Below are 26000 nucleotides of genomic sequence, written 5' to 3' on the forward strand. Positions count from 1 at the left end.
ATTAAATCAAATTGGGTGCAATTTTTTTTACCTAGTTGGAAATTTTATACAGATGGGGTAATTAGGAAATTAATGTAGTCCTGTACAGTTCTAAGATTCTTTTGTTATGTAATGTAGTGGAGTTGTCATTTACAGTAAATGCCAGTATGCAGGTATTATTTCTTAAAACTTAATTCTAATGGAGATTCCAGGTAATTATTTGGATGGATGTAACTATTTCTGTTAATCTTTTATATTTCTTCCAGGATTATAAAAGGAGGATAGACTATTACAGTTAATGTATGATTACTATTATTAGCTCTGTGACCCAAAAGTATATCTTTTTCTAAATCAAAGTAATACTATTAATTCTCATTTGTAAATGGTGCAACTTAATTGCATCTCTATGTGAGTTTGGAAATTGCTTCATAACCATTTGTCAACAGAGAAAACTTGATGGCAAACATCAATGAGCAAGAAAAGCATAGTCGACAGTTGAGAGACGAGCAAAAAACTGTCAAGGACCTCATGCAGTCTTCTACCAACCAGTTGGCTATGTGGCAGGATGTTGTCAAGTGAGTGATTCAGCTTTAACACGTTCACGTAATGTCTTGCCATGATTGAATATATGACTGATAATTAGTCTACTCTACTGTCTGTATTTTCATAGAGTAAATTATTCAGAGAAAATAATTTAAGAGATATCCTGTAAGTACAGTAAGAAAGTTTGTGAATGTCACAGAAATTTATAAAATTGGAACCATATAGAATGCCAGAAGAGATTTGAATAATAGAAAATTGATTTTTATGTAGCTATTTCAATGAAAACCCAATTTAGTGCACAAAATATGAGACCTAAATTAGAGAAATTTATTAAGCACACAATTTCTTGAATCAAGCTCTCCTGGGTGGGAAATAGGAAACACTTATATGTGAGCTTCCTATACATTATTGCTGAAACTTGTAGGTTTCACATATGGAAATATATTTGATTTTTTTTCCTAAGCTTACTCATATAAGATGATTGATTTAAAAAAAAAAAGCATAACATTAATTATGGTCATTTATTGATACAGTACTTAATATATGCTATTTAATATGCAGTACTGTATACATGTACTTTATAGTGTTTTATGGAAAAGTAAGTTTTCAATTTAAAAGGATTTCATGAAACAACTTCAATACTGCACAACAAACATAATTTTGATAAAATTTTCTATTCTTATACTCACCTGATGTTCATATTGCTTTTCCAGAAGCTCTGTTTAAACAACACTTACTGTAAAATTTGAAAATATAAAAATTTTCCCATCCACTTTCCCTTCAATGAGTACAGGACATGCCCTTAACTAATAAATGGAACCATATAGCTGTAAGTGGTAAGAAGCCCTGAGCTGCCATGCCAGATACTCTTTTGTCTCTTCAGTTTTGAAGTCAAAATTCTCCCTATCTCTTGATACCCTGAGTAAATGGTGAGAAGGGTTGACATGTACTATATGAACATCAGGTGAGTATAGAAATAAGAAATTTTATCATTAAAATTATGTCTATTTCTATGAACCTCCCTGATGTTCATATTGCTGACTCTTACACTGTTGTAGGTGGGGTGCAATTGAAAGAGAGAAATCATTTTAAGCATAAGTAATGCAATCTGTTTGAGGATTACTAACGTGGTGTAGGTTACTTGTTTAGGTTACTTCAAACAAGCCATGCAGGTTTAGATTACTTCAAACAAGCCATTTCAAATATGGTTTGAAAGATGTGACTCCAGATTGTTTACTAAAGAAATTTAAAATACCAGACTGTAGATTGTCTCTAAATGTTCATTTTAACCTAGCTGATACCTCTGATTGATTTTGAATTGAATATTGAATTCAGGCTCATGTTTTCATAGATAAGAAAGTACTAAATTAACTGAAATGTTCTAAATCCTTGTAAGCTTCTGTGACCAAATTTTTAACCAGGAATAACATAGCATTATTATTATCATTATTATTATTACTATTGTTATTATTATTATTATTATTATTATTATTATTATTATTATTATTATTATTATTATTAGCTAAGCTACAACCCTAGTCGGAAAAGCAGGATGCTATAAGCCCAAGGGCTCCAACAGGGAAAAATAGTCCAGTGAGGAAAGGAATTAAGTGAAGTATATGAGATGTTATGAACAATTAAAATGAAATATTCTAACGACAGTAACAACATGAAAACAGATCTTTTATTTATAAACTATAAAAAAGATTTGTGTCAGCCTGTTCAACATAAAAACATTTTCTGCAAGTGAAAATCAGCTGATTTCTTGGTGTTTTTACCATTATAAAAGAGGGTTGCTGCGAGTACACGCAGAGAAATCTTTTGGTCTTAGAGGGACTAGTGCCTACCTGGACCCCACTAATGTTAGTGTTCAATGAGCTAGTGGACAAGCTAGCAAGCAATCAGCATACACTGTCATATGAAACATGATTAAAACGATAAATTTTAGTTAAAATTTCGTTTTCTCATCACAATTTATAAGAGTCATACAATGTGCTACGCTATCCACATAAGTAATATGAGCCTGATTAGAAGCACTTACTTCAGTGAGTGAAGGGATATTAGGGTCAAGACAATGCACTCGGTCGCCTGCCTCATAATCTAGTACAGTAGTCTTGGCAACTTGACGGGAAGGAACAATATTACCATTATTAAGGGAGGATTCACTGGACTTCTGAATTTTAACAAAGAAAGCAAGTGATGTCAAGTGCTTGTGAAGATTATCGCTATCAAAGGGTGGCTGAAACTGTGTATTGTCCAAAGGTGTAGACATGTCATTATTGTACTTATTCCTCGCTATAATCAACTAGCCTAATCTTCCCAGGATTATCTCGTGAACTAACATGTTTTCTTTTGTGCTTCAAATTCCTAACTAAATCGGCAACCATTGAAACATACTTTTCCTGAGGGATACCACGAATGAATCGCAATCTTCACATCAATTATTTGAATAATTGCTCCAACACGATACAAAGAAAAGTGCATATAGATCATGATTTCCCAGAAACAATTCCCATGCACATTACAAGCAGTTGTTGCTTACAAAGCCAAGGGAACCCATCTTAAATTTGTAATGTATATTATTATTATTACTTGCTAAGCCAAAACCCTAGCTGGATGCTATAAATCCAAGGGCTCCAACAGGGAAAATAGCCCAGTGAGGAAAGGAAATAAGGAAAACTACTAGATTAATAACATTAAAATAAATTTTTCATATACAAACTATGAAAATTTGTAAATAACTAGATAAAAACTTCAAAATAACAAGAGGAAGAGAAACAAGATAGAATAGTGTGCCCGAGTGTATCCTCAAGCAAGAGATCTCTAACCCAAGGCAGTGGAAGACCATGGTACAGAGGCTATGGCACTACCGAAGACTAGAGATCAATGGTTTGATAGTGGAGTGTCCTCCTAGAAGAGCCGCTTACCATAGCTAAAGAGTCTCTTCTACCCCTATCAATAGGAAAGTAGCCACTGAATAATTACAGAGCAGTAGTTAACCTCTGGAGAGAATATGAATTGTATGGTAATTCCAGTGTTGACAAGTGTATGAGGAAAGAGAATGTGTAGAGAATAGGCCAGACTATTCAGTGTATGTGTCGGAAAAGATGAAATGAGCCGTAACCAGGGAGAGGGATACAATGTAATGCTGTCTGGCCAGTCAAAGGGCCCAATAACTCTCGAGCGGTAGTATCTCAACAGGTGGCTGGTGCCTTGGCCAGCCTACTACCTACTACTACCTACTACGTGCAAACAATCTGGAGCATGTGTGATCGCAGCTGAAGTGACGGAGAAAATGAAGTGACAAAGAGTGTCTGGAACAGAAGTTTTGCACTTCTTACCATATACCGCCAGAATATTCCATTGATTTGTTAAGGGCAAGTATTTATTAACAGGAAATAGAATGGGAAATAAATGGCAATTAAACTAGAGAAGAAGCAATATGAACATCAGGGCAGGTTCATAGAAATAAAGATGGTATTCTTAGAATGCTGTACTAACATCCATTTCCTTATACACCATGGTCAATGATAAATTGACAAAAGAAAGCTACATAATTAAGAATTTTGATTGCTTAAAATATTTTGATGGATGAAGGTAAGCACGCATATATGAATACTGATTTGGGGAGATTTAATATCCATGCAAATATGGGATTTTAAAAAATGCATGATACAAGGAAATTTGCTAGCTACATTGGTGTGATAGTAATGATGTTACAATTGATGAATGTTGATTTTAACTAGGTTTGGAAAATTTTTCCTATTAGATACTTTGTCTAACTGAAAGCACATTGCTTTCTCATTTTTTCCTTAAACTTTTTTGTGTCTTAAATTCCAGAATTCTTGAGCTAAAGAAAAAGTGTATGGAAGCAGCAAGAAGTGGAGGAATTATGACAAGAAACAGTGGTGGAGAAGCTCTAGTCTTGACTTAGAAACCTGAAATTGCCTTGATAAATTAATATATACTCTATTCCTAATTCAAGACTTTTCATAGAATTTGAATGAGAATTTTGATAGTGAAGAAAATATCATGATATTGCCATGTTTGTTGAATACCGTAGCTGCATAGCAATAGAGTTTAATCCTTTGGTTACATAATTTTCCACATTATCTCAAATATATCTCACTGAAGAAAACTGTATATGGAAATTCATTACCACAGTTTGTTAAAATATATCAGTAATATTATGTTGCACTATTTTATTGTATTTAAGAGTATAAGTAATGACTTTTTATCATTCTGGTCATGCCCATCATGAATAGTGAATTCATATAGGAACTGGAGACGATTATAGCTATGCTTAAGCAAGCTTTATAATTTGAGCAAAATTTAAGGGTAATAGAACTGCAGAGTTTCTTAAGATGGTGAAGAAGAGTTGGTTTGTTCACTACTATGGCATTAGAAAAGGTTTGTCCACTGCCCTGGAAATTCAGTCATCAAGCATATAGGACTGAAAAGCTATGGAATTACTGATGCAAAGCAATTGAGGATGGAATACTGTCCCTTCCCACAAAGCAAAGGATTTTTAAAAACAAAAGTGAGGAGGAATGTAAAATTAAGGAACATATATTGCAAAGAAAACTATAGAATATATTTGTATGATGGACCAAATATACACTAGTTTAAGGAATTTTCAAGGAGGAAAATTACAGTTCATGGACAAACTTCCAAGTACTGTACTCTATTTTTTTCCGCAAGAATTTGACATTAGGAATTAGGGCCAGTTTGGAAATGCATCATTTGGTCTTTTTTTTTTTTTTTTTAGTTAGAATGCAAGACTTGGATTTTTGAAGATACGAATAAGAAAACATTATATCTGGAGAATGTATGATATTCTTTTTTTGAAGGAGTGTGTGTGACTAGACTTCAGGACTTGAGCTGCTAAAACTTTTGTAATCTCAATTCTCAATGAGTCATGAGCTTTGGTATGTGCACCCCCGTGTAGTTGATAGCAGCAAGAATAAGCAAAGTACTGTTATTTGTTTTTATACTCAGTTAATGTTCATATTGCTTCTACTGAAAGCTGTGTCAAAATCTACCCCTAAAATGGAAATTTTTCTTTCTCTTCTTCACCTCCACAAGCCTTTGCGTCTGGAAAGCACCATTAATTAGTAAATGACAGACATATCAATCATTCTTTTCAGTTTTCTTGTCTCTGACATTAGATAAGACTTTTTTATTTGTATTAGGCAGTTCATTTTGAACTAATAAAACAAAATATAAATCAAATTTTTCTTGGCTATGTGTAGTAAATATATGCCGGCCAGTGCTGCCGAAAGTTGGTATTTTTATTATCGAGTTAATAAATTCCACACTTTATATTTATAAAGAGATGTTGTTTGCTGTAAATATGATATAAAGTTATGAATAGTAAATAAGTCTTTCATTATTTGGTTTCCCCATCGATATCAATATAAACATTACAGTTACTGTATTGTAAAGTCTATGAAATTGTGAATTTTGTGGCTCTGGGAAAGAGTTCAGCAGTTGATGTTGCTGACTGACTGTACTGTAGACCCCAACTCTTAAACCATTGAACAAATGGAAATTGCCACACAACAGTTCATGTTGACTTTTGAAGTTATTGTATCACCAGATCAAGAAAAATCTAAAAGTTCATTCTTTTTCATGTGACTCAGTATTTTTTTGTTAATTTTGTAGAACTCATGTAAGGATTATGTGAAATAGGTTTATATATTCATCCTCTCGTTCAGAAACACCGATTTTCTGCAATGAATTTGCAATATTTAGCTTTGTTGTAAGCAAAGCATTGTAATAAGCTAAGGTAAAAATTTATGTGTGAAACAGCTTTTATTATATGACTATTATGATATTTTGAAAGACAAATTATATTTCCTTCCATAAAAGATATGAAGTTTTATCCTAAAATATAGCATAGTCCTATTCTATGCATGTACTTCCATTGATAATTTTATTGTTCTGAATAATTTTATATGCATATAACAGTGATGCATGTCATTGTAATGTCACATTTATGATAATTTCTTTATTGTAACAGCAGTACATAATCTAGTGGTATAAAGATAGTTACTTCCTTGCATAAATTTATATGGCTATGCTTTTAGCCTATGGTAAATCATAGGCCTAAATGATATCCAACAATCATTAATTGTCATAGATTTATCTATAATATTATGGTTATAATTCAGTAGTAATTATTTCCTTACATAGACTTACTTGCCGGAGTTTTAGCCTACAGTATATCGTCATTGTTATAAAAATGAGGCACATCATTTCAATTTCATTATATTTTTACTCTGAAAATGTAATCATAATGCTTTATATCACTGATCTGGATATGTGTTTAAGTTGAAGACAGTGACTCACAAGACCCTTACGTGCCCTTTCTGTGTTGTATGATATTACCAATATATAAATTATATTAAGGAAACATAGCAGATTTAAGAACTTATTTCCTGGACTTATTGTCTTTGAATGTATATGCCATTCTATTCCCCTGTGTTCTTCAGAGGCTGTCAAGACTTTATCCCTTCATATAAATTTGGAACCGTGTTCATGATTTGAAGTCAATCGTATTGTCTGTTGAATTTTAAGTAAGTTCACCTTTTATTCTTATTTTAGGCCATCATATGTTGTTACATCTCACTGAAACATTGCTCACAGTTAAGTGTGCCAGGTAGAAATAAATTTAGAAAGGCGTGGATACAGGCAAATTTTCACCCATGACTGAAACAAGTTGAAGGAAACCCAGACATGGCTTTCTGCAGTGCCTGCCAAAAGGGTATTCAATGCCGAACTAACGTCATTCCAAAGGTATAGCACCAGTAAGGTCCAAAAGGAACAATAACTTGATCTTGGACAGAATGAGCTGCAAGAGAACGTAAGTGAAAAAACTCCTCATGGTGTAGTAATGACTACCATTTTAATCGTCTGCTTCGTTGCACAAAAAAAACTTAGCTTTGCCCATTGTTGACAATTTGGTGGGTGTGATAAAAAGTATGTTCCTAGACTCTCCTATAGCTATAACTATTCATGATGTGCACAAAGTGTATGCATGCAATCAGAACCATAGAGAGGACCATGACAAACTGCTTAGTAAAAAAAAGTTGAGAACCAGCACATTTTCTGTCATCATGGATGAGTCGGCTGATTTAGGCACAACAAAGTCTTATACAGTACTGTAATTGATTGGTTTTATGATTCTTCTGAACATAAAATTACCATTGCTTTGCTAGATCTAGTTAATGAATATGGTTCAAACAATAATGCTCAAGGCTCAACTGGACAAAATTTATATTTCATACTGATAAATACATTAAAAATTAATTTCATGTAGTTTGCAGCTGATGGTGCTTCTAATATCACGGGGGAGAGTATAATTCCCATATATAGCTTACTTAAGAAGTTATTGCCGGGACCTACGGTCTTTAAATGTATATTCCCCTCTATTCACCTGTGTTCTTCAGAGGCTGCCAAAACTCTACCCCATAACTGTAAAGATTTTCTTGTTTGTATACAGTATATGCATTGTTTGCCCATTTTTCGTAAAGAGAGCATTGTTTCAAACTTTCCCAGAATTTTAAATAGTAAGCCTCACAAAATATACTATCCCTGTCAAACACGTCTTTTCTTTCATGAAGCAGTTAGAAAGGTTCTAGAGTAGTGGCAGCCTCTAACGTTGTACTTCAGTCAAATTAAAGATAAAGGACAGTTGACATTAGTGCACCAGATAGTTGAAAGGATGAGAGATCTTACAGTGTTTATATATTTTACCTTTTTATGTTACATTATACCAAAAATTTAATTATTTCAACTGACTCTTTCATTGGAGTTCCCCCAGAATTCATTTATTTCTGACAGATTAACATTTTTATAGGTCAATACTGGGTACTTTTTGTCAGTTACACATTCTTCAGAAATAACCATTAATGCAGACCTACCAACCCTCCTGCATCTTGCAGGAGTCTCCCTCCTTTTGAAAGAACCTCCCTCATTCCGCATTGACACTTGATTCTCCCGCATTTAAATAAAATCTCCTACACTTTGTATGTTTTAAGTTCGTAATTGTTACTAATGCTTATTTTTTAATAGATATAATTATTTCCTCTTATATTTTAATAAAATTGTTCAACACAATCATATTATCAACCAAAAAGGGGATGTGTATGGTTTGGGAAAGGGGGAAGGAGTGATCTATCGTGAGAACAGTGGGAACCAGATATTGTCGAAATATCTGGTTCGAGAGTTTAAAGCCCTCCAAAGTGAACAAATGGTCTACATGATGAGCAGTGGAGGAAAAAAGAAAAAAAAAGCCTATGCTGAAATTAATCGTTAAAATAGGGAAAGTAAATGAAATAAAGACATTAATGAAAGGAAATGGGAGGAAGGAAGAGGGGAGAAGGATACACATAATTTAATGGTAGGCGTAATCCAATATTATATAAAGGGAGGAAGGAAATCATATTAAATGGGAATAAAAAGGTGAAAATGTAATTCCTACTTTTCTACTTTAATTCTATGTGATAAGGGCAGAGGTTCTGTATGCTTCATATCTACTGGAACACAATTTTTCAGTGTTGTCAGTAAGAAATTTACCTCTCAGAGAGCCAGTCTTAATATTGATGAGTCACTTGAATAACTTATTGCCAGTGAAACAAATAGTTGGCCCATAAACTTGCTATGAGTTTAAACCAAACTGTGAATTATCTGTGGAAGCTAAGTCAGGAACATATGCATATAACTGAGCATACTAATGTTAAAAAAATTATAACACTGTCATATTCTGCCCTTAAAGTACAATGCAATTATATGTACAACAGCTATAAACACAGTCATTTTGTCATATGGATATACATATGCATTTTGTTTAGTTTTGGTGTTTATTCAAGAAATTATGCATTTATGTTCTCAGTAGATAGATAAATTGCAATATATTGACAACTCTTAGATGAATTTTATTAAAATACTGTATGACATCCTGCCTTTGGTTTATGAATCTCCCGCAATTTTTGTAAATCTTTAGCATTTTTTTGTTATAATTTCTAGCAAAAGATTCAGGTCAGGTTGACAGGTCTGTTAATGACAATTGATCCATGTAATGAGATCAACTGTGTTACAATTAACCAACTTTATCTGGAAGAAGAACTTCACACTTGGTTTCAGAAAGAATCCTTAAAGAACCCTGAAATGTTACAGGATGTTCAAAACAGATGTAGAAAATTCAGTTTGTATGGCAATTAGGAAAAGACTTGATCTTCATAACCCCTTGTGGAAGATGGTCTCTTTTGTCACTAAGTAGATCATTAGATTATCAATCAAGAATAGCTGTGCCATCCCTACGGGATCTAATTAAACTAGTACCAAGAATAGCCATAAATGTAGAAAATAACCAGAAGTTAAATGATGAATGGCGAAGTTTAGATTTCACACCAATACCAGATGAATTAAATCATTAGACAAACATAAAGACATTTTACAAAGGGTTAGGCAATTCAAAAGATGAAGAGGGAAATTTAATGCGTTCAGTATTATTAAATTTTTCTCTTCATATTCTATCGATACCATTATCAAATGCTGTTGCAGAGACAGTGTTCAGTAAAGTAAATCTCATAAAGAATAAGATTAGAAATACCTTACAATTATCATTAATAATTGTTCTTATAGCTGTGTCAGAAGAAGTTAAGAGATCTGGAGGCTGTGCCAGTGCTCAATACAAGGTTAATGATGAAACGTTTAATGAAAAAAAGAAATATGTATAAAGAAAAGTATTTTTTTTTTTTGTGAATCACCTTAATAACTTCTTATTTTTTATATATAGATATTTTGGTATGTTGGCCTTTATGCTTAACTAATATTAGAGAATACTAGTAACACTTCACATGCTTACAATGTCAATATTTCCTAAAGAGATAATTGTATAAGAAAAATATTGATCATTTAATAACATTTATAATCATTCATAATACATTATTCATAATTTTTGTAATGAATTTATGTTTAGGCTTACTGTGTATTTTTTTTTTTATTATGTTTACTCTTTAGCATAATCTTTATTTGTTCCTACATGAAATACAAACCCTTGTCATTTGAAAGGTTTACTCCATTGATGTTTGTCTATAACCAGAATCAATGTAATCGTGGGATTCGGATGATATTGTATGGTTGCTAGCATTCCACCCACGCAGGGTAGGATCAGCAGAGTCAGTGGGACTGCATCACTTACAGTAATTCCTGGTTGTCACTCCAGTCAGACGTCTACTTCGACCACTGTTCACACTTCACTTTGTGCTTTGTCTTACTGTGCACTTGTGATTATGAGTGTATCTAGGTTAATAGAAGGACTCTCCAAGTTTTGAAGGTAGTCCTTGTGGCACCTTCATGACCCAAGTGAAAGTAGTTCCTCATCTATTATGTCCTGGATGTCATGGTAAGCGATGCCCTTTCACCTCTATTTGTGATTTTTGCAGGGACTGAACACCCTCTCATTGGGAGAAATACATAGTCGTTGAAAGAAGAAGGCTAAGAGGGATTGTTCCCCTTTTGCTTCTTCCTCCCCTGGGGGCAGGAGGAGAATCCTTCCATCCTGAATCCTGATCTTTCTCTTTTAGATACTTCCTTATTAGAGTATCCTGAAAATCCAATACCTAAAGATGACGTCCATTTTGTGCAACAGAATGACTTTGTAGATGTCTTATTACTCATTATGGTTCGTGAACCCGAAATTTTACATAGTGATACAGATCCTTTGGCCTCGGCTCTTATCCAGCCAGAGCAAGAGACGTTAAAAGTTACATTAGTCTCACCAGCTTATATGAACCTTAACAGGTCCCCATCTTCCCCCACGAGTGTGCTTGGCTCAGATCACCTCTTTATTTCAGACATTGCAGATCTGGGAGGTTTACTCCACGATATAGGAGCACTCCCCACTGAGAATTTCAAAAGTATCGCCTAAATGTACACCACCTCAAATTCTGTACCGAGAAGTGACAGATCAACCTATTTTCCCAGGTTTTTTTAAGCAACTTTGTTAGAAGGAGCATACTATTCTCCTATGCACACTCATGGCAATTCTGACCTTCCTTTGACTCCTAAGGGTCCTAAAGGTAAGTCTTCCCCTCAAAAAGAAGCAACTAGCTTCTCTCCAAGGAAGTCCCCCTTTTTTCAGATTTTTCAGATAGGCCTCACCAGGAATTACAGGCCTGGTCATATTGTCCAAGTGCAACATTAGTTATGCACCTGCAGACCCACAAACAAGTTCCTTGTGCACTTTCCCAAACAGGTACAGACAAGTGTTCTTTTATTGCATCTCAGTTAGGGAATGAGCAATTGGGATACAAGGCCGCCATTTCACAAGTAACAACAATTCATATTGACGTGACAGGAATGAGTTTTCCACCTTTTTACTAGGTTAACTTATACTGATTTATGTCCCACTAGAAGTGGTAATATTAAGTTATCCACGACTATGCTTCTGTCTAGATCAATTGTATTTTGGTCTAGCTCCCAATATTGTGGTTACCCCTTGGACTTTCGCTCCCACACTTTTCGTTTTCTTTACAGAAACGTCGGGAAAACTGCTTAAACTAACTAAACTCGTTGACAATACCGTACGCCACGTAGAAACACAAGACAAAAGCCTTACGCCGGCGTACGATGGATTTTCCTATGTGTCGAGAGGAATTATTACACTGTTTTTTAATCTAACGTCAGTACTGCTGACTTATAAGCAGCTTATTTTATCTCTCAGTAGCTATTCAGGTCTGATCAATTTTAAGATGTATGCCCATCACACCAGCCCATTGCTAATTGCTCATTTAAATCATTACTTTTTAATAAGCCAGAATAGGTAGGATTATTATGTATGTATATTGCCTTAGAGCTTCGAGATTTTTCTTCGTATTTTGTACAAAATTCTGCCCCCTATTCACCCCTTACAACATTACATTGCCCTGTCCAAAGTCCCGATATGGCAACTCAACTGCGTTATTCTACGCACCACGACCCTTGCCTGTTTTGGAAGGTGAAGGCAGGTTAACCCACGGGACCTAAGGGTCACCCCATTCGTGAAAGAGCCGTGGTTGCAACAGGCTGACTGACCTCGTCAGTCAATCACCAATCTGCATCTCTGGCTCACCCCCAACTCGACTCCCACCAAACAGAGGAAAGGAGTGCTTAGGTCCAGTCGGCACTGGAGAGAGGGAAGAAGACAATCCTAGGAACACCTTTGCTAGAGATACCCAATCTACCGAGAAGCGAGGATTCCAGGGGTGGGCCAGTCAAGGGTGCAACTATCGACTTTACGGTAAATTGCCAGCAACAGGCTGTGACAGCCATTTAAGGGCAAGGGCCATCTTTTAAGTAAGGAATGCAGGTATTAAGTGGCCACTTAAAGTTTCCCCCATTTTTAGATTAGGTTCGAATTTCATTTTAACTTGATTTAAGTAACTATCTTTTACATGTTCTGGGCTGAGTGTGTGGGATTGTCTGTATAAATTGTGTGTGACTTTTTGCTTTAGAGACTAATCCAGTCTCTGGGTCGGACTACGTGTTCGACCTCATTACAATCATTTGCTATTGCAAGAGACTTCGAGTCACGCTTATTTTAATTGCCTTTTGATTTTGCTAAATTGCATTTATTTTATTTCATTTTTGTGTTTGTTTGAACCTCTTTTGCTTGATGTTAATATGTCCGATTTTTTAATATCAATTCTGCGTAATAAAGTAACAATGTTAGGTTAATTACGCCTTTGTAATACTACTCCCATTTTTTATTTATTATGGCTAACATGAATATTTAATCTCGGGACAGTATACTCGATATATTGAAAAGGGTAAGTCTAAATACTTTAAGAGTAACAGTGTGTTAGCAAGTGAGTTAGTATTTAATCTCTATGCATTGAAGGTAAAGATCCTTATCTTTAACTTTTACTTTACAACTATACATGACTGCTCCCTCCATTGCCTTTCCCCATGTTGGACGTAAATGCCTGTCCAGCATCTCACTAGGGTCCCAGGGACGGAACCGAAACAGAACCTAAGATTGTAGATGATCTTAGTTTGACAAAACTATTCTTTAACTTTTACTTTACAATACATGACTGTTCCCTCCATTGCCTTTGTCCATGTTGGACGTAAATGCCTGTCCAACATCTCACTAGGGTCCCAGGGACGGAGCCGAAACAGAACCTAAGAGTGTAGATGACCTTAGATTGACAAAACTAAGGTAGACCAACAAATAACTACTTAGTCGCGTGTGGTGTTTTTAGGTCTATGGATGGAAAAGACTTTATCAGAGTGAAGGTTTGTGAAATGCAGCACTAAAGTTATTACCAGGGGGCTATACCCTTCAATGTCAGTGCTTCTGTTCTCCCCTGTTGATCCTTGTTGCTTGTTGCAGGGAGACTTTCCCGGATCAACTATTTCCCCCTCAACAAATAAATAAGAAAAGAATAATAGCATAATTCTCCACAATTGTCATATCATGACTCACGTCCCAATATATATATATATATATATATATATATATATATATATATATATATATATATATATATATATATATATATATATATAGAATTATAATATATGTATATGTATATATATATATATATATATATATATATATATATACACACATATATATATAAATATATATATATATATATATATATATATATATATATATATATATATATATATATATATATATATATATATATATATATATCCAGACATTTCTTCTTTATTACATAAGGGAGATGTAGCCTATGTGTCATAGTATAAGAACAATGAGAATTAATGGAGTTGCAACGACCGCACTAACAGGAGAGAAATAAAGTACACAAAAATTCATTATTATTTGAAGATAATAATTAATGGTAAAAAATATTCCACGTGGAGAGAAAATACTCGCAAAATTATTTTGCTGAGTGAGCAGTTAAGAACCAAGAATCATTTTAAAAGATTGTATAAAAGAATTACTGTAAGTATGATGGTAGGGAAAGATGGTGCGAAAGTGATATATTAATTAAATGAGAAAGCTAAAGCAATTATCAAGAGCCCTGTTGGATATACAGAGGAAATTAGGATAGAAGGAAACGTAAAACAGAGAACAATATTTGGACCAAAGTTATGTTCAATAGTCACGGACAAAGTTAATCCAATAAGCGACAAGACGATAACCCTTTTTAGAAACTTTAGAATAGAAGTCCTAATATACGCAGATGATATGTTTCCTAGCAACAATCGATACAAAGTAGAAAGAGCTATAAGGAATTGCCGCAATCTGAGAGAACTAAAGAAATTTACGTTTAGCACAAATCCACAGAAGTCTGCGGTGTTAAAAAAAAGGTTAAAAAGGCGAATGGAGTGATTAGAAATGGAAGTATAGAAGCAGTTAAAGACTGTAAATACATAGGAGAAAGGTACTTAGAAAAAAGAAACCATAGTCTCAGCTTAAGCATAAGGGAACCAGAAAAAAAAATGGTACAAGAAGTTAGGAAGTATGGAGACAGTAACAGAGTAAGACATTTGGCATTGCTAGTGAGAATAAAGATTTATGAGACAGTAGTAGTGCCTACAATGTTTGCACATATTGAGACATGGGGTGTAATGAAAGAAAAAGAAATGAAAGAACTAGAGAGTATACAGTACAAAATTATGAAAGGAATGTTTGAACAGGTTGCTACCACACTTTACTGGGGCTAATAGCAGAAACAGGAACATGGTCAGTTGAAAATAGAATAGAGTATAAAAAGTTGATGCATTTTCATAACATCAGATGACAAACAACTAGTTAAGGAGGTAGTGGGGAATGTTGGGGGAAAAAAGCACCATAGAAAAATGCAATAAATATGATATTAAAATTGAAGATGTAAGGAAGTAGGAAAAGCAAGAACTAAAAAAAAATAAATAGAAAGTAAAGTGGCGAATGAAACTAATAAAAGAAAAATAGAAGAATGAAAGCAGAGATGACCAAACTGAGGTTTGTGAATAGTGATGGCATAAGAGAGTACATAAGGTAAGTTAACATCAATGAGGCAGTAATATTTATGATAACAAGGTTGAACATGCTAGAATTAAAAGAAAATTATAGAAACAGGAATGATAATGACAGGCTTTGTGTGTTGTGTAGGGAGGCAGAGGATACTACCGAGCATACGTTTAGCTGTAATGAGTTTAGAAAATTTAGAAACCATAACATAGAGATGGGGAATTTAGAGACACCAACTAAAGATGTGGTCCGGTATAATAGAAAGGCCCTTGAAGTTAGAAGTAAAGGTATGTAAGCTTTGCTGTCTGTGTAGGAGGTAACTAATGATAATGAATTTTCTGCAGATTGCAGAGCTTTGCACTTAATCACAGTGTTGTGGAGAGAGCAAGGTAGATGACAGTAGGAATATGTTCAAAACACACAAAAGTGAAATGATAGTTAAGGCTCAAAGGGTAGCTACTCATACATATTCAATCATAGAAAAAAAAAAGTTGCTATAAAATACTGATAGGGAACACATACTGGAAAAGTGTAGCACTACTTCCTATATTATATGGAACAAATGTAATTAACTTAGCTGAAACTGAAATAGAAAAGTTGCAGAGAATTGAGAAATTGAGTGTATAGAAGGATATTAGGGGGTGTAAAGAATACAGCAATTGTAGCCTTGAGAGGGGATGTAGGAGCATCTGCTATGAAAACAAGCGTAATGGATGGAAAGCTGAGGTACTTTAATAGCATTTATAAGGGAGAGAAAGACATACTAACAGAAATAGTCAATGATATGGAAGAAAAAGAGAGGAAGTGGTGGATGCATGTGAAGAAGTATGCTGAAGAATGTGGGATGGCGATGAGAGAAGTCAAGAGATATACGAAAGAGGACATAAAGAAGAGTACAAGAGAATGGGACACAAGCAAATGGAAGAGTGAAATGGAGTGTAAGGAGAGTCTAATTCTGTGTAAAAACTGAAAAAGTGAAATCAAGGAGGAGGAAGTATATGACAACACATTTTCTTCATTTTTATCATTCAGAGCCAGGACAAACACATTGGGCTTGAATATAAGAAACCAAGGTGGAAATATAAACTGTGTATTCTGTGATGTATAAGAAAATTCATGTTATATTGTCCACAGTTTAGTGATATAAGAATAAAAGCAATTGAGTTCCAACAACCATACGAAGAAGAAAGTGTACAAACAGATGGAAAAATCCTTTTTTGTGAAGAAAATATTGAAAATAAGAAAAGTGTACTACAACAAAGGCAGATGAAAAGAGAAAAAAAAAAGCTACTGAAAATAAGGAATACACAAAACTAAAAGACACAGAGGCGCCATTGCAAAGAAGGCTCAACCTGAATCTGAGCTGATCTGGACAGTGATCCCACTTTTGGGGAATTTGTCCCCAGATTGGGAATTTTGAATGTTTTTGGGGAAAATCTGGGGAATTCGATAAATTTGGGGAAATCGGGGGAATTTGAATAGGTTTTCAGTGAAATCTTAGGAACATTGAAAAAAAAAAACCGCCAGCCCACCAAAACAAAACAATGACCTCTCCCTTTGTAGCCTTTGTTTTGGAAGACACGGTTGGGGGAGAGAGTGTTTGCTCCCTACAAGAACCCCCCAACCATTCCAGTCATGGCCGCCTTGACCTACGAAAAAACATAACCCATGAACGTGTGAGACTGAGAAGTAGTCAAGTAGTGTGTTTGAGTCTGAGAGTGTGAGACGAAATTTACGAAAATGAAACGTCCGTCATGTGACCTTCGAGGCGGGACAATTTAAACTTTAGTAGTTTCTTAATAGTTTAGTATATACTGCTATTTCTTTTTCCCAATGTTTAGTCATGCAATATAATTCCAAAGAATCCTTTGCAATATTACATGTATTTTTCTATTTGATATCTTCATATTAAGGAAAGACATTTTCTTAAATAGATTTGTATCTGTTGATCGCAGAGTTTTAGTGTACATCCATACATTTTTTAGTAAATGAGAACTTTCAGCTTTTTTTTCATACAGCCAGCCTATTGCAACTACCCTTTTTTCTTTATGTATACATTCAATGTCATATGATTGCCTCTAAATGAACTTGGTAAGTGAACTACAATTTTGGAATAACAATACATATGTCAAATAAGAAGTAAAATAGGAAATAATCAATGAAAATAGTCTTAAAATGAGTAATAAATGATACGTTAATTAACAAGGATAATAAGAAAGGGACAGAAATTATACCTCTTGTAGAATGCTCTCGTTGGGGTTGTTTGGGTCCTGTCGAGGCGTTTAGATGTCCGTTTAATGTCCACGTGCTTTTAAATCCGCAGATAAGCAGCTTAAGACTGTCTCCACAGAGCACTTTTGGCGGTCACGGTCATAATGCCCATACAATGTACCACAATCTCTCTCTCTCTCTCTCTCTCTCTCTCTCTCTCTCTCTCTCTCTCTCTCTCTCTCTCTCTCTCTCTCTCAAAAAAGAAAAAAAAGGTCGGAAATGCTTTCAGCGGACAAAGAAGCTATGAGTGAAGAATCTGACCTGGGTTAATACCTGCAGATTAACTGATTTAGCGTGTCGGTGTGCCACACCTTTGAGGAGTAAATTTATTGCCTCCAATTGTAAGAATAACCTTGTTTTTGACTTGCAGGTGTGGTGAAACCAATTATCCAAATCTTAATCATTAGCCCATGTCTGGCTGGCCTGGAAGTTCCAAGCTATCTACTATGATGGTTTAAACTGTCTGTGAACTATTGAAATTTGAAATAGAACAATCGATCAACATTTCCACTTTGAAATTATTATAAACGAAATTACATTTGTAAAGACCTTGGACGAGTGAGGGAAAAAATCGTATACAATTAGATCTCTAGCATTAATTAACTACTTTTGAGTACCTAATTTTAAAAGAATGATAAATGTACATCCATGCGTAATGACAAATAGTTAAACTGGAATAATTACACAATATTATTGACTTATTAGTGATACAGACATATGTTAACAAAAATAACAATAAAATTTAGAAGAAAGAGGGAGTTGTTGTAAACTTAAGGTGGCCTTGTGCCAGCACGGGATCTTGAGAGAGCGCCAGTTCATTATACAAACAGACTACCCCTGCCTGCAGTTACTTAGATGTAAATTCTATATGATTTTTCTTGTGTAGACGAAAATATCAAATATTTATAAATGGGCTATACATAGAACGGTAAATCTTTATTAAAAAATAATAGGAAAAATAAGTTATTGTTCATTGGTTGTGGAGAAGAAATAGACAGGGCGGAATAGGAAGATTAAAATACCGAAAAATGAAAAACAACCTCTATAATCTTATAATTAAAGCCTCAGGGTTTGTCTCAAAGACATTCAAAGGTCTGTAAAGTTGTTGTTTTGTAAAATTCCCTGGAAAATATATTTTGGGGAATTTCGGTCTCATCTGGGGAATTTTTACTCTCGCGCTAGGGAAATTTCGTGATGGCGTTGTGGGAACACTGGATCTGGACTCTGGGGAGAGCAACGAGGAGTTTGGAACCTGGTCTGGTACACACACCCGTCAGTTCGTTTGTGTCATATTTATTTATTAGCAGAATATACTGTCGACTCATAAGTAGTAAGTTCTAACCAACTATATTTGTAGTATTCACATATCCGATACTTTTCTGTTAAGCTTTATTTTACTGTACATTATAGGCTTACCGGTAACTCCTGAAGTTTTTGTTTTTCTATAGGACCATTGGAGTTCTGACATCTAAATACAATTTATCAAGGTTTTTAGTGAGTTTCCAATTACTTTGATGTGCATTTTTATCGGAAGTGAGGGAGCCTTTGTATATCAGCGGCCAGTTCCTCCCATTTGGTTTAAAAATTGACGGTATTATTTTACTGCATTACAGGGCAATGTAATCTAGGATAAAACTACCTTTTCTTATAGAAAAAATTACGCTCATTGAAAATGACACTCGTTCCCATCGCATAATGCATACAGGTGGCTGCTATCATACATACATTCCAAAATGAGTATTGTGAGAGCAGCGCTGCAAGTCCCCAATTTTGGGTAGAATGTAGTTTGTTGGGACAGGCAATATCTTTCTTATTACTAACCAAATAATTTTTCCTTATGGGGAAGATGTTCTTTACTATGATCTGAAATACCATAATATGGAGTTATTTTATCATTTTGAATAATATAATTTACCTTTACCACGGCAATAATTTTCTAAGTTCAGCCTGGTCCGAACGCAAGTCACGGGTAGCTGCTACTTAGTTTTCAAACTTTCCCGATAGATAGAGCCCGTGTCGTCCCAGGCTAAGAATCGTTTGGTTTTACAATTTAACGTTGTCCCATCAATATACATTCTTACCACTCCGTTAAGTTTGTAGTTACTTGGGACACGTCCTTTATAGTAGCATTTGATACTGCTATGATAATTATCATGCATTGTTAGGTATGGGAAAGGTCATAATGCATCGTTCGCTGAAGCCACGGCCAAGTTACTCGATCGTAAAATTTCTCCCAAGCATTGCTTCCTGCCTGACTATAATAACACCCGTTGGGGGGCGCTCCGTTCGCCTATCAGCTGGTGGTGCAAGCTTGAACATTTATTGATGTGCGGATTTATGTTTTCACTAATCCCTACAATCTACATTCTTAACCACTTGTTAAGATTGTAATTCGTTGGGACATGGCCTGAAATTATGCCGAACACTAAGTTGTTATATATCCAACCAAAGGTTAGGTTAGCCAACATCTAGTTAAGATGTTTCGGTAGATAAAGCCAGTGTCAAGCAAACCACCCGAACTAAATCTTCGTTTCCGTGCGCTTGTAGGCCTACTTTTGTTGGCTGTGGGATTGAGAAATTTTTAATCCCGCCCCGACCTGAGATTGACCTGAACGAGATCGACCTTTTCCAATGCTAACCGCCATGATGGACAGACGTGTTCCGTATAGTTTCTTTTTGAGCCATGTTGTTAAGTTTATTACTCATATAGATCGGCTTGATGCATTGAAGACTTTACTAGAGTTACACCAGAATTTTTTCATTTTTTATTTCAAGAAGGGCTCTTCAGCAACTACAAATATTGAGGTAATCCTGAGTAACTTTTTTATTATTACAATGTTGTTAAGATATAATTTAGAGTGCTGCCCATAGCTTTTTTGTGTAGGAGAGAGACTTACGAAGGGGGTCCGGGGGCTTGCCCCCGACTAGGGGTTATGACCTGGGAACTGCTAGGTTAGGTTAGGTGGGTTTGTGGTATTTGTATGATAGCGACAGTGTTTGGGGGTCGCAAGGGGCCTTTAGGTCAATAGGAAAGTAAGGACACGGCTTGTAGGTCAGGTTAGTTGGGGAAGTTTGGGTTGGTTGTTGTCCATTTTTCTCGCATGTTTCCGACATTCACACGCTGAGTGGTCCTTGTATGTAGATTGTTGGGACAAGCATTTACAAATTTAGTTAATTCATTCTTTCATTCTGTTAAACTTCCCATAAAAAATTCAATAGGGGATGATTTTTACTCTATTTTCTGGCGATCGCGAGCCTCTCCTTGTATGTAGTTTGTTGGGACAAGCATTTACAAAACTAGTGAATTACAGTAAATACTATTTCATTCTGTGATCATTCCCTTGAAAAAAAGACAATTTTTTACTCTAATTTCTGGCGGTATCAGGCCTGCCCCAACAAACTACAAAGGTTCTGTTCCCCCCCTCCCCCAATTCAAGACCAACCGTGTTTATTTAACACACATGGGGGTTTTATTATAGTTACGGATGGGGAAAACTTTCCTACTGAAAAACAACTGTTTCCTAGGGGTATATGTAGGATAGCAGCCACCTGTGTGTATGATAACAGCTTACTTGGATAACGGCAGTGTAAGGGGTGGTCACAGGCCCGTTAGGTAAGTAGGTAAGGATACGGCTTGTAGGTTAGGTTAAGGGGGAAAGTTTAAGTTCCATTTTTCAATATTAAACTTAGCCGGTGATCATATAGCTGTCAGCTCTGCTGCCCGACAGAAAAACCTAAGGACAAAATACGCCAGCGATCGCTATACAGGTGGGGGTGTACATCAACAGCGCCATCTGTCGAGCAGGTACTCAAGTACTCCATGTCAACACAGAACCAATTTTCTCTCTGTCGTGCCACTGGCAAGACCTACTAAATACGCTGTTACTAACTGGATTTGTTTTCACAACTATTTGGTGAAGTACACTATTCCAGTTTTGAGCTTTCGCTATGCAGGGGTTTTATCTTCATTTCAAAACTTGAACTCGTTTTGGATAGATTTAATTATGGTGACAAAGAGAGTATGGACTCTCTTTCACTTTTAAATGGCCGACCCTTCCCTTAGGCGGAAGTGTGTTTAGGTTTTTAGTAATTTTGCTTAACACGTTATAGATCTATATATTTTATATCTCTCCGCCTTTATTAGGCCTCTTCGATTAACTTTCCATTTATTATTAACATATAAAAATAAATTTTTATGTTTTGTTTATATGCGACCTTTCCTGATAGTAGGCGGTCCTAACTTGGAACCGAAGTTAATCAACGTTGAGCCCGTTATATCTTATTTAACCTTTAAAGAATTTAAAACTTTTTAAATTAATGTTTTATGAAAGAATTTCTTTGATAGTCTCTTACTGTTTTCAAAGATGAACTAACGTTTAGTTTTGACGATATATAATTGGGCTCTTCTCTCAGGTGCGAAATCAAGAGAGAAAGAGAGAGAGAGATAGAGACGGAGGGAGAGAGAGGAGAAAAAACGTTTCGTTCAAGCGGGTAACGTTGTTCTCGTTTTACTCTCCTCCCTAGTCGCTGTACGGGGAAGAAGGTAAAACGTTTCTAGGGTTTTATTCTTGTTCCCAGGCTATGTGCGGTGAGAGATTGTAAACGTAGTTTATTTGAACTAGTGTTTAGTCTCTTTCCCAGCCACTGAATTCTTTATCTTTATATATGTTTTCTGTTGCATTATACGACTGTTTTCGCAATCACTACCTTTTAATGAAGGGTAGGATTGCGTGTTTCAGGTAGAAATCAGTAAAAGTTTCGATTTCAGTGAAATAAGTGCAAAACAGAAAATCGAAGTGATAAAGTGATATGCGCAAAGTGTTACAGTGTTGCGTCCGAGGGTTCGTCTGTTTGTGCCTGTCGTTCACCTAGTCCGGGACCTCTTGCAAGCTCCCAAGCCCAGGGGAGAAGTAATGTCGAACGACTTATGGGTTCGTCAGGCCTTGATCAACGAACAGACGTTTTTCCCTCCGTGGTTTCGGGCGTATCTACCCAAGATCGCCCCACCCACACAAAGTCGAGAGAGCCCATTTACTTCTCGTCTGCGGAAGAGGTTTCTCGTAAGAAACCTTGGACCAAGGTCTCGCAGCTTATTAAGTGCAAGTCGGTCCCTTCCGCGCAAGTCCAACGGCCCAGGTGTAGCCACTGGGTCAGTTTGGACTCGCTGCAGTCTTCCGATGACTGCACACCTCCTAAGAGAGGTAAAGCGGTACCGCAACAGGCAGTAACACCGTCTGTTGCCGCACCGGCTGCTGTAGACCCTAAGTGGTCTTTGCTACAGTCTATGCAGACACAGTTAGCATCTTTTTTGCAGGAGTATCGTGCGGAGAAGGTTGACGCTGCACCCGTTAGCCTACAACCTACCACGGTTGTGCGCCCAGCAGACGCTGTGGCTGCCTGCTCCCACACTCCAGCTGTGAGAGCTCCTCCACCCATGCGCAGTCGACCCTGCCAGACGCATGCTGACGTTCACAGACGCACGGAACCCTCCGTTGACGTGCGTGTGCTACCACAACAACAGGAGGGTGGAGTTAAGCTGCCGTGTTTTGACACGGTGCGTCAGCCTCCGCACCCACTGTGGTTACCGCCACTCGCCCGCAGCAGACTAGTCAGTCAGGAGTTGAGGCTTCCCCACACAGCTTTGGTTGTTGCCAGCTCACAGACTGTCAAGCAGTTACATGACGTTGCCTTCTGGTCTGCTACTAATGCACCAGTGCTGTATGTCCTCACGCACCTGTTGTGGTTGACAGTTCAGTTTTTTGACAGTTCACAGACTGTCAAGCAGTTACATAACGTTGCCTTCTGGTCTGCTGCTAATGCACCAGTGCTGTATGTCCTCACGCACCTGTTGTGGTTGACAGTTCAGTTTTTGACAGTTCACAGACTGTCAAGCAGTTACATAACGCTGCCTTCTGGTCTGCTGCTAATGCACCAGTGAGACCCTCACTGAGATAACCTAGCTTTTCTCGGACAAGGTTCCTGTAGATAAGAAAGTGCTGTTCTCCCTCCTACTGATATTCCTTTGAGGACTCTGTCATTTGGAGAGGAGCCTTAAGCTGCTTAGCCTCCTATGGACTTTAATTAAATCATGATGATTTTTTTAGGATCATCGTCCGGATCTTGTAACTGCTGCTCCTCGTTCGCCTCACGTCAGAACTTGCACTAGGCCTAGCTACTTCGAAGCTGTTGTTGTTAAGCTAGTGCTCTCTCGCTCTCTAGAGAGCGTTACGTTGGCTAGGCGACTGGTTTTTGCACCAGGAGGAGTTTTAGGGATACAGCCTTTTGATTTCCCTTCTTTTTAACTGGCTTATAGAGCGAGAGTCTGATAGGACACGAGAGAAGTTCTCGGCTTGGGAGTTCATGCCTCTGCCCAGGTAGACTTCTCAATTCTGGTAGACTCGCCCAGGCGCCTAGCCAGGAGACGCTCCAGTTGTTTACAGGTCAACTTCTCAACTTTTGTCGAGCCTTTGAAGTTTTGCTGTACTATTATGTCACACATAACAAGGCTTCCAGGGATGGTAAATGGTTCCGCTTCAGTCGCTAACCCCGTCTGTTGCCACACCTGCTCCCGTAGACCCTAAATGGGCTTTGCTGCAAGACATGCAGTCCAAGCTTGTGTCCTTGATAGAGGACTTAATACGGAGAAGAACCTTCTGGCCAACAACCTTCCTACCGGTTGGTTGTGCGCCCTGTTGACGCTGAGGTATCCTACTCGCGTCTGCCAGTTGAGGTGGTTCCTCCACCGATGAGACCCAGTGTGGGTTGCCAGTCGCACGTTAACGTTAAGCGACGCTCGGAGGTGGTTGTTGACGTTCAGTGTGTCACTAGGAAGACGTTCAACAACCAGCAGAGGTGACTTGTTGTAACGCAGTGCGTCAACCTCAGCAACCCGGTAGGGTGTTGACTGCACAACCCAGACAGTCTAGACAGTTTCGGGTTGACGCTGTACTTCCTCGCGTCCCCATGGTTGTTGACAGTTCACAGACTGTGCAGCAGTACCATGATATTGCGTCCGGCTCCGTCACGCATCCACCAGTGCGACCGGATTCAGCGAGTCAGACGTTGCCCACTCCGTTGCCGTTTCCTCATCAGTTTCGGATGAGGAACCCTCTGATGAGGACGTTGCTGAACAAGACGATCAACCCCCAGCCCTGCTATCCATCCAGAAGATGCTGAAGAAGGAACGCTGCCCAGTCAGGCTGTGGATGAGTCTGGTAGGGACACTGTCATCCGTGGATCAATTTGTGTCACTAGGAAGACTACACCTCCGTCCTCTTCTATACCATCTAGCTTTTCACTGGAAAAAGGACAAGACGCTAGAAGCGGTCTCGATCCCGGTTTCCGGAAAGATAAAGTCTGGTCTGACTTGGTGAAAGGACTGTATCAACCTTAGAGAGGGTCTTCCCCTGACTGTTCAGACTCCCAACCACGTTCTCTTCTCGGACGCATCGGACGTAGGCTGGGGTGCGACATTAGACGGTAGGGAATGCTCGGGATTATGGAACTCGAGTCAAAGGACAATGCATTTCTACTGCAAGAAGCTACTGGCAGTACGTCTGACCTGGAAAAGCTTCAGGTCTCTCCTTCAAGGCAAAGTGGTGGAGGTGAACTCGGACAACACCACGGCTTTGGCGTACATCTCCAAGCAAGGAGGGACCTACTCTCTGACATGGTACGAGATCGCAAGGGACCTCCTCACCTGGTCAAAAGGTTTAGATATTTCACTAGTAACGAGGTTCATCCAAGGCAACTTGAATGTCATGGCAGATTGTCTCAGTCGGAAGGAACAAATAATTCCAACAGAATGGACCCTCCACAAGGATGTATGCAAGAGACTTTGGGCCACCTGGGGCCAGCCAACCATAGATCTCTTCGTAACCTCGATGACCAAGAGGCTCCCAATATTTTGCTCACCAATCCCGGACCCAGCAGCAGTTCATATAGATGCCTTTCTACTAGATTGGTCACATCTAGATCTATATGCATTCCCTCCGTTCAAGATTGTCAACAAGGTACTGCAGAAGTTCGCCTCTCACGAAGGGACAAGGTTGACGCTAGTTGCTTCCCTCTGGCCCGCGAGAAAAGGGCTCACCAAGGTACTTCGATGGCTAGTAGACGTTCCCAGAACACTTCCCCTAAAGGTGGACCTTCTACGTCAGCCACGCGTAAAGAAGGTACACCAAGGCCTCCACGCTCTTCGTCTGACTGCCTTCAGACTATCGAAAGACTC

At 37.4% G+C, this 26000-nt stretch overlaps 1 protein-coding gene across 1 annotated transcript in view; it reads left to right on the forward strand.

Moving 5' to 3' along the window:
* LOC137642190 (intraflagellar transport protein 81 homolog) overlaps positions 1 to 6264 on the forward strand; it is a 108733-nt gene extending 102469 nt beyond the window's left edge. Inside the window, exons 14-15 of the mRNA XM_068374732.1 lie at positions 426 to 554; positions 4363 to 6264. Of these exons, the coding sequence (XP_068230833.1) occupies positions 426 to 554; positions 4363 to 4456 (223 nt within the window). The 3' untranslated portion in view covers positions 4457 to 6264. The remainder of the gene's footprint in view (positions 1 to 425; positions 555 to 4362) is intronic.
* The last annotated feature ends 19736 nt before the right edge of the window (positions 6265 to 26000 follow it).

Source organism: Palaemon carinicauda, chromosome 6, assembly GCF_036898095.1.
Source record: "Palaemon carinicauda isolate YSFRI2023 chromosome 6, ASM3689809v2, whole genome shotgun sequence".
Lineage (NCBI taxonomy): Eukaryota > Metazoa > Arthropoda > Malacostraca > Decapoda > Palaemonidae > Palaemon > Palaemon carinicauda.